The sequence below is a fragment of the Protobothrops mucrosquamatus genome, unplaced genomic scaffold (genome assembly GCF_001527695.2).
Source record: "Protobothrops mucrosquamatus isolate PMUCROS unplaced genomic scaffold, P.Mucros_1.0 scaffold1711, whole genome shotgun sequence".
Taxonomy (NCBI): Eukaryota; Metazoa; Chordata; class Lepidosauria; order Squamata; family Viperidae; genus Protobothrops; species Protobothrops mucrosquamatus.
In genome coordinates, this window is record NW_015387860.1 from 61,482 (window position 1) to 71,552 (window position 10,071).

Below are 10,071 nucleotides of genomic sequence, written 5' to 3' on the forward strand. Positions count from 1 at the left end.
TTTCTTGAACTTGACAGCTGTTGGACTTCTTCCAAATCTACTCCCTGAAATATCAGCATTCTTGGCTCTCCTGTCCTTAACAGTTTGCTTCTGTACCAGCCTGAAGTTCTATAAATCAGACATGAGCTTATAAGATTCTGCTGCTATGTATGTTTACTTCCTCTTGTGCTTTTCCCACAACTATGGTTTGCCCAAGTGTTACAGTAATTAGTAGGCAACCCAGATGTTACCGTTGCCAAGTTTCATAATTAGTGTATCCTCTTGAGCATCCCAAAACGGAGATATCTTGGATCTGGAATACTGTATTGGATTTTTCATTTGGTATTAGATTATATACTTTGTACATACATACTGTACATACAATAACCTTGGTTTTTCAAGGTTATTCTGCCATTCTTGCCTGTACTATACGTTTCTGTTCATATTTTGCAGTACACAGTATTGTTCTCCTAAAATGCCTATTTAAACTGAGTGGAAAACACAATCCATAGTTGACAGTACTGTTACTAGGACGCCACCCACCCCACCCCACCCTGTAATGCCAAAAATGATGTGCAAACATTTGAATTTCCTAGCATCCTGGTTGAGTTAAATGTCACAGAAAGCAGTATATGGAAAAGAGAAGAAAGATTCAAGTGTTACGGAATTTTCCTTGGTCACAATCAAGGAAAACTATACATTGGAGCTACTTTAATAATATACATTGTGTTCTTTTCATATGGATTAGAACCTTTAACCTTTTTTGTATCATGGAGAAGATGCTGTTAGTAGCATCTATGATCTTCCTGCATTTTCTACATTCAAACAGATATTTATTTTAAAATCAAACAAAATTACTAATTTTACTAATACATAATTGTCCTTGTTATCCTCTGCACCCCATTTTGTAAACTTTTTGCCATAGTTGTTAAGCATATCCCTGCAGTTGTTAAGTAAATCATGCAGTTGTTAAGTGAGTATGACTTCCCCTGTCAGAGGTTGACTGGGAAGGTTACAAATAGTGACCACATAACCTGGGACAGTGCAGCTGTCATAAATATGTGCCAATTGCAAAGCACCCAAATTTTGATCATGTGACCATGGGGATGCGGCAAAGGCTGTAAGTGTGAAAAACAGTCAAGTGATTTTTTTTCCAGTGCCATTGTAGCTTTGAATGGTCACTGAATGAATGGCTGTAAGTTGAGGATATCCTATATTTACTTTGTCAAGGTGGAAATCAGGACACCAAAAACAAGTTGCGGTAACAAATTTTAATCTTGACAGATTAACCACAAGGTTCCGATGGCGATTCTGCAGAATTCCTTAAAAATAAACAAATATGAAAATGCAGATCTCAGCAAAAGTAGGTAATTCATTTTTCAAATCAACCTGAGGCCTCAGGAAGATCTGGGAAATTTAGGTCAGGGTAACATTGGTTCTGGACAAGTTAATGAAAAAAGTAATAAAGAGAAAAGGGATTTCAATGAGTAACCTTATGGAAGGAAAGGCACAAATTAGCAAAGCAAATAGGTAGCTTATTCATCTTCCTGAGTTTTTGAAAATGCCAAAAGCCATGTGATGGAAGTAAGCCTGTAAACTAATATTTAATAGTTCAGTAGTACATTAAATACTGCAGTATGTCTATATAGTGTATATATATCCTCTTGGCTTTGCATAGAACATTAAAGACATATCTCTTCCTCTGGATATTGGATCAGGACGTTGGGTAAGACCATCTTGTGTCTGTGTTAAACTGTTATTACTTAGACACAACAATTCTGGCCTTTTAAAATCTGATTTATTTTTGTTTTGTGTATGTTTATTATTGTCGGCCACCCAATGTCATATATTAAATGGACAGTCAAATGAAAGAATGAATGAATGAATATTTTAAAAGCCTTTGGCAAAGTTCAAAACTCTGGAACAAATTAGCAGCTATAGAGTAAAATGCCTGTATGTATATGTGTGTGTGTGTGTGTGTGTGTGTATAACTAGTTAAAAAGCTTTTGCCTTTTAGAATTGTTTATCAACAGCAAGGGAATTAGCAGTTGGAATATGCTGCTGAATAGCACTGAATAGTAAAACAGCAATGAAGACCTTGGAAAAAATATTGAGATGTGGGAGTACAGGTAGTCCTTGACTTAAAACAATTCGTTTAGTGACCTTTCAAAGTTACAACGGCAATGAAAAATGTGACTTATGACCGTTTTCATAGTTACAACCTTTGCAGCATCTCCATGATCATGGGATCGAAATCCAGAAGTTCGGCAACTGGTTCACATTTATGACAGTTTCTTTGTCCTGCGGTCAAGCAACCTTCTGACAAGCAAAGTCAATGGGGGAAGCCAGATTCACTTAACAACCAGGTTACTAACTTATCAACTGTAGTGATTAACAACTGTGGCAAGAAAAGTTGTAAAATGGGGCAAAACTCACTTATCCAATGTCTCACTTAACAACAGAAATTTTGGGCTCAATTTGTGATTGTAAGTTGAGGACTACCTTTATATCTATATCTACAAAAATCATAATTATGCAAGCCATTGTATTCTTTGTGACTATAGAAGCAAAGGTTTTTTTTTTTTGAAGAAACAAACAATAGTGATACTGTTGAATTTTGGTGTTGGAAATTCTGAGACTGCCATAGATACCCAAGAAAATAAATAAATAGATGATAGAACAAATCAATCCAGACCTCTCATTTGAGACAACGGCCAGTCTTAAATTATCATGTTTTGGACACATTAGTCAAAGACCTAGTTCTTTGGAAAAGCCATTATTATTATTATTATTATTATTATTGTTGTTGTTGTTGTTGTTGTTGTTGTTGTTGTTATTATTATTATTATTATGGATCATCGCACAGTCAGCCAGATGTTCAGACTGGATTTGGCATTTTGTCTACCTATCGAGTCCTTACCCAGGACCTGGGATAGGCAGGTGTGGATGTTTGATGATATTACAGATATCATCGCAGGATGGAAGCAGTTCCTAGTAAGGCCACCTTTTACAATTGACTAATAGCGAATTTGTCAATGCCAATGGTGTTCAAGTGGTGCTCCATTTGTTTTGGGATTGCACCCAAGGCGCCTATTACTATTGGTACTACCCTTGCTTGCTTTTGCCACAGTCTTTCTATTTCTATTTGTAGGTCTTTGTATTTTGTTACCTTCTCCAGTTCTTTCTCATCTATTCTGCTGTCTCCAGGCACTGCCACATCCACTATCCAGACTTTTTTGTCTTTCTTATCGACAATTGTTAAGTCCGTGGTGTTATTTTTGCAGGTGCTTGTCTGTTTGAATTCTGAAGTCCCAGAGCAGTTTAATGTTATCATTTTCTATGACTTTCTCTATTTTATGATCCCACCAGTTTTTGCTTACAGGCAAATGATGTTTCTTGCAGATCTTCCAATGCACCATTGTTGCTACTTTGTCATGCCGCTGCTTGTAGTCAGTCTGTGCAATCTTCTTGGAGCAGCTTACCAGGTGGTCCACTGTTTCTTCAGCTTCTTTGCATAGGCGGCACTTACTGTCTGTTGCTGTCTTCTCAATTTTGACTTTATATGCATTTGTCCTTAAGGCTTGGTCTTGTGCAGCCAGAATTAGTTCCTCGGTCTCTTTCTTCAAAGCTTTTTGGCTCTTAGCCATTGCCAGGTCTTGTTATTATCTGCTTTCCCAGCTATTTTTTTAATGTACTGGCCATGTAGTGCTTTGTCTTCCCATGCCTCTATTCTGTTCTTCATTTGGTCTTTCTTGTAGGCTAGTTTGGTCTCTCCAGTAGTCAGTAAGCCTTCCTGATATACTAATTTCAGTGCATCTTCATCATTGTCCTTCAGATATTCTTCCAAAGCCATTTTTTCTTCTTCAACCATCTGATGTTACTACCACTACTACTACTACTACTATTAGCAGTGGATACCGTTGGAAGATCTGAAGGACCAGCGTGGAGACAGATTGTCCTAAAGAAAATTTAGGCCGTTGCTAAGAGTTGATTCTGATTTAATGGCACATAAATTGGTTAAAAAGAGAAAGACAAGGAATAAATGGGCAGTTTAAAGGAAATCACAAGTGGAATCCCCCAAGGATCCACTTGTTTATCAATTATCTTGATTGATAGGTAAAGTAAGCACTGAGGTGGCTATGTTTGTGGATAGTACAAAAATGTTCAAAATAGTAAAACATAAAAGAGATTGAAAAGTTCCAGAAGAATCTCTTTAAATTGAAAAAAATAGCCAATTAAGTAGCAAAAAGCTATTTCAGTTTAAATAAGTGTACTAAAGTGACATACTTTGGGAGAAAATAAGCCTAACTTCATTAAACCTACATTGATGGATCTGAAGCTTTGAAAATAATAATAATAATAATTAAAAGAAACCATTTGATGCTATTATTCACTATTATGTCTGTATTAAGGCTGTGCATGTTTTAAGTATTTGAGATCTTGTGCTAGTATAGCATTTGTTATTCTATTCATTATTGTAAGCTGTTTTGGGGCTATTGTGTAAGTTTGGGGGGAAAAGTGTTGCTTTAAGGAATGCAACTGTCACACTGACAGCATGACATTGGGTTTGATATTGCCTATTCTCTGTATGGCAAAGTAAACACAAATCTTTCAATATTAAGGTTTGCTTTTTAAGAAAATGCAACTGTAATGATTAAACCTGGTAACAGCAAACAATGAAGAAGGGGTGCATGGAATCGTTGTCCTTGTTCAATATGCTTACCCATTATTTCTTTATCTGTTTTGTAAGGTTTATGCAACTGTTATCAGTCAATAGTTATAAAAATACATGCAGCTTGTTTTTCTGCTTGTAGACTGGATCTCCTTTAGTTTAACAATCTGTATACTTTCAAAGCTGCAAGGATGACATGTTGTCATTCCTCATTAATATAGAATATTTAGAATAAGGTGTATGGTAACATTGATCTATGGTTCCTTTATTCCCAGAATAAAATGCATGAATAAAAAAACAAGATTATCATTGATAGAACAAGTAGTAAAGAAAGGCATGAGTGCAGATAACTCTCAAATCAAATCCAACATTCTGTCATTTTATTGCCCTGGCTGTTACAGTCTTCGTGCTTGGCATCTTCTCCATTTTACTATAATATTTGTCAGTTACAGTTTCACCAAAACAAATTGCTAGTGCATATTGGGTACGTACTATGGCATTAGCATTAATGGTTGCTGGTAGATTAATTGTGGAATAGAACATAATGTATAATACTTACATTTATGGTTAAACAATCATGCTGTGTTATACTGTGCCAGGTTCTGATGCTTTTCAGTACTTGAATGTACTGAAGTAGTTCCAATGAAATTAGGTTATTGTTGAAGTAAGATTTAAGTAATCATTATTTAACTTGAAACAGTAAATTCATAGTGGATTGCCATCTAGTGGTAAAAATAGGAGTTGAATAAAAGAATTCGTCAAAACATGAGTGTGATGAACGTACCATCCATTTAATCCCTGTGAAAATGCAGGATATAAAAAATACACCACTGTGTTAAAATAAAAGCTGAGACTAAATATTAGAATTAAAATTAAATTATGGAGAAGGTATATAATTACTGTAATAGTCAAATATTTTTCCCAATTTGTCTTTATTCAGTATCTGAATGGGGTTGTATATAGTTTTTACTTATAAATGCAATTTATTTTGGGAATTTAGTCCAAGTTAGATGGGTGTACAATTGCAGCCTAACCTAAGTAGCTTTGAATACTTTGTGATTTAAATAGGCTAACAGAAAGATTGTGGCTTCGCACATTTTTATTACGTAAAGTATGTGAATTTCCCTGTTTTTTCCACTGTGTGATTTCCTTCATCACTATGGTTGTATGTATTTCTGCATTTATTTATAGAAGCTATACATTGTTTTTCATCATGAAAACAATGAAATCATTGTATCTGAAAAGCTGTGCCTATCCTATACAACAGAATACAAACATATAAAATGATAAAGCAATACCACCATTATCAAGTAATAATTAGCAGAAATGTAAAAAGCTAGATATAGAAAGACATAAAATTTTTGGGTCATTAATAAAATTTTCAATTTAAAGTTTGCAGTGTGGGCCCATCTGATATTCATAAAGAATTTGTTTCATGTGGTGGATTATAAGTAAGCCAATCTCCACATCATAGCTAATGAAATACCAGCTAGTCGTGGTTTTGCCAGCAAGATATTTCTAGAATGCAAAGTGCAGATAGGTATATATGGAAGTAGGTATATACTGAACATGATCTGAAGCCTTGGATCTGGCTTGGTAACTGATTGATGTTCACTCCTTCATCACAGAAACATTGTGTTTGATAAAGATCCCTTGAGTAATTTAGCAATGGCATTTTGCAGTGGCCCCTTAAGAGATGAACCCCATGTAAAACGTGTTAAAATAAGTTAGTCCTGAAGTTATTAATGCATTTGTGCAGTGTTTCTCAACCTCGGCAACTTTAAGATGTGTGGACTTCAACTCCCAGAATTCCCCAGCCAGCTATGCTAAACACTGCATTAGTGCAATAATGAGCCCAATCCAGGAAAGACTGCATATATCACTTCAACTAAAACTGGTAACATGCTTTTAGCAACTCATAATTTTGTAGGTGCCACCCAACTACAAACTTTTCTCTTGCAGGGGAATATACTATCCAGTGTGCATAAAACTAAACTGGATATGGGAAACACAGAACCTAAATCGTAGTAGTAGGAACTAGCTGTACCTAATTCCCTTTTTATGGTCTGTTATTGCACACAAACATTGGCCATTCACATTCATGTTCTGTACGCAGTAGAAAAGAAATGCATGTTATTTTGAATGCCGCACTCATGCCACTACTTTGCTACAAACATCCCAATGGCTGCATCAGTTATAATATTAAATGCCATTGAAGATTAAAAAAAAAGAATTACCTTTTATAACAGGGGTGTCAAACTCAATTTCATTGAGGGCCGCATCAGCATTGCGGTTGTCCTCGGGGGGACAGGTAGGTGTGGCCTGGGTGGGCCTGGCTGGAGTGGGTGTGGCCTACTGGGTGGGCATGGCCAGCTCTACATCGTTCGCGTCAAGGGTGCCTGTGGGGGCCTGGGCAGGAGTGGGACAGATCTGAGTGTCTCTGGCAGAAGGGGGTGGGACCAGGGCAAGCGCCAAGGCATGGTCCACTGGAAGAGCCTACCGAAACCCCTCCCCCAGAGCCCATCAAGCCGGGTATGTGAAGTAGGCGAGGGCCATTTGCTGGCCACTTCCAGGCGATGGTGCATTTCTTCATTCCTCACAAAGGGTGACACCTCCCCATCATGCACCCAGGGGACGGGGCCGATGCGGCAGGGGCCATTCCCTCACTGTTTCCAGGATGGCTTCGCGGGCCATATGAAACCATGTCGTGGCCCCCGGGCCTTGTGTTTGACATGTCTGTTTTATAATGTCAGCATTTAAGGTAAGCTGCTGTTATGTGTGTAACATCGATTTTATGATCACTGTTTTTTCCCCCTCTGATGTTTATTGAGTACATTTTGTTATACAGTTGTTTTCTTTTAACTTTTTAAGGTCCCTTCCCGGTACCACAGCAGCTGAGTGTGCATCAAATTTGAAGAAGATCTACACGGTAGAAACTGTACAGGTAAAAACTTGTGCTAAGCATGAGAATTACATAATGGAATATAAAATTATGATGGTCTCAGATTTTAGGAAGGAAGGTTTCTTAAACCAAAGGAGACCGCAACCATTTTACTTGGTGTCACTGCATTTAACTACCAGTGATTGAAGAGAATTTCAGGCAATTTCTATTTTAGCTGAAAATGCTACTCAGTGCAGCTGAATTTTTGTGTATGTAAAGCAGGTGCTTTATAAATGAGCTGTGATCTTTTTTCCTAAACAAAAATAATTTCATATTGTTTGCTAGTATGTGTAAATTAATAAAATCATTATCCATTTAGATCTTCTGGAGTGTTTATAATAATATTCCTTCGGTGACAAGCCTGCCGCTGAGATGTAGTTATCATTTAATGCGTGGAGAAAGACGACCACTGTGGTATGTATATTCAAATGATAGATATGTTTTGGGAATCTGTTGTATTTCTTAGTTAGAAAAAAAAAGCAATATAAAAGACATTGGGAAAAAAAGAACAGAAGAATATTAGAGACCTTTACTATGTCTAATAAATATGGGCGTTACATTAAGATGATTCATGTTTGTCTTTCAAAGCTTCATGGATTGTGCTGGTTAAAAGTTCATGTTATGCAATATAATGTTTGTCTATTGCATATATTTGAACTAAAACAAACTTTGCAAAATTTTGGTAGAAATGCTTGCAACAATGCTGCTGAAAAGCCAAAATCTACTGAACTGAAGTACTAATTTACTTACTCAGAGAGAGTTTTGAGTTTGCAATGATAAACTAGTGGACCCACTTTTTCATGTAATGGTTTACTGTTCTTCCCTTAAGTCCACGCTGTATCAGCAATTGCAATTGTAGTTATGTCATCTGCATCCTATCATAAATCAGAGATCAGTTGCCTGTAGGCCCCATTTGCTATAGTGCAGTGGTTCTCAACCTTTTTAATGCCGTGACCCCCAACTGGTCGTAAGTCGAGGACTAAACCGGTCGTAAGTCGAGGACTAAACCGGTTGTAAGTCGAGGACTAAACCGATTGTAAGTCGAGGACTAAACCGGTCGTAAGTCAAGGACTTTCCCTGCCCAGGAGCGCTGCGCATGCGTGGTTCCGCCCCCTGCACCGGCCGAGGCGTAGCTGGCAAGCCGCAGAGACGGAGCAGGCCGACCACCAGCTGGCCCAGCCCAAGGGAGGTAAGGCACCCACCGGAAAAGGGAAAAAAAATGGTGGACAGCCTTGCTTGGTGACCCCCGTGAAATGGTCGATCGACCCCAAATGGGGTCGCGATCCATAGGTTGAGAACCGCTGCTATAGTGGCTCCTCTTCTCACACACACACACCCCAATCATTTTAAATTTTGGTAGCAAACTGGCAAAGAGTAATAGTGACGTTTACTGAGTTTTATAGTAAAACAAGTAAAATAGTAAAATGTTATCCTGTTGTAAGCTGTTTTACTTTAAACACAACCTTCCTCAAATGAACAAGGGTCAAGAATTTCATCATTACTTCTCTAAATAATACCATCATCATATAATTTCATTTCCCTCTGTGGTTGTCCTTTACTATGTAAAGTGAAGCCTTCATTTTGAAACTTGCTTATATTGTCTAAAATGTTCCCCTGATTGTAAATAGAAGTGTTGGTGATTATTTCAGAATGTTTAGTTAGTTAGTTAGTTAAAATATGTCAGATTGGGGGATGTTGGATTCTGACACATTCAGTGCTGGTCATCTATTCAAATTCTTCTGCTGATAAATCCTGCCTTGAATAGTTTATAAATATATTTATAGTTTATAAATCTCATGGGCAGCACACAAAGATAGTAAATATGATAAATAAATTAATCAACTGCACTTATTGATGTCCTGTTCCAATATGTGATAAAGTCGTATAATCCTAAGCATACAAGGGCTGAAAGGGATCTTAACGATCATCTGGTTGAAATCTGTAAATTTTCATATTTCAAACCTTGAGTTTTAACATTTTTGGCACCTATTGTATCAGTTGGCACCATAGGTTTGCCATCCATCCATTCAGCCTTTTTCCTAACATTTTAAATCTAGAGGTGCTGCAAGTAGGCTTTCATATTTTATCACATTGAGGATTATTTTATGCAGGACAGTACTTAATCACCACTGAGAAGATTCTGCATGCAAGTGGTCAGATTAGCAAGTTATATAAGACAATTTATGTATGTAATTATTTTGCTAATTCTGTTTGTTGGTCTTGGGACAAAATAAAGAACTCAACAGGAGTTTTAAACCTAAAGCTTATTGATAATCATTAATTATATACCTGGCTCCCTGCTATGTATCAACGGCCCTGCCTGAGCTGGCCGACGTGATAGCCGGGGTGGCAGTTGAGACCCCCAGACTTATAGTCATGGGGGACTTTAATCTGCCATCGGCGGGCGAAACGTCGGCGGCAGCTCGGGAGTTCTTGGCCTCCATGACGGCCTTGGACTTGACCCAATTAGTTCATGCCC

General features: G+C 37.5%; 1 protein-coding gene across 1 annotated transcript in view; it reads left to right on the forward strand.

The window, feature by feature from the left end:
• EIF4E3 (eukaryotic translation initiation factor 4E family member 3) overlaps positions 1 to 10,071 on the forward strand; it is a 24,619-nt gene that overhangs the window by 4,937 nt on the left and 9,611 nt on the right. The window contains exons 2-3 of the mRNA XM_015822872.1: positions 7,523 to 7,595; positions 7,912 to 8,006. Of these exons, the coding sequence (XP_015678358.1) occupies positions 7,523 to 7,595; positions 7,912 to 8,006 (168 nt within the window). The remainder of the gene's footprint in view (positions 1 to 7,522; positions 7,596 to 7,911; positions 8,007 to 10,071) is intronic.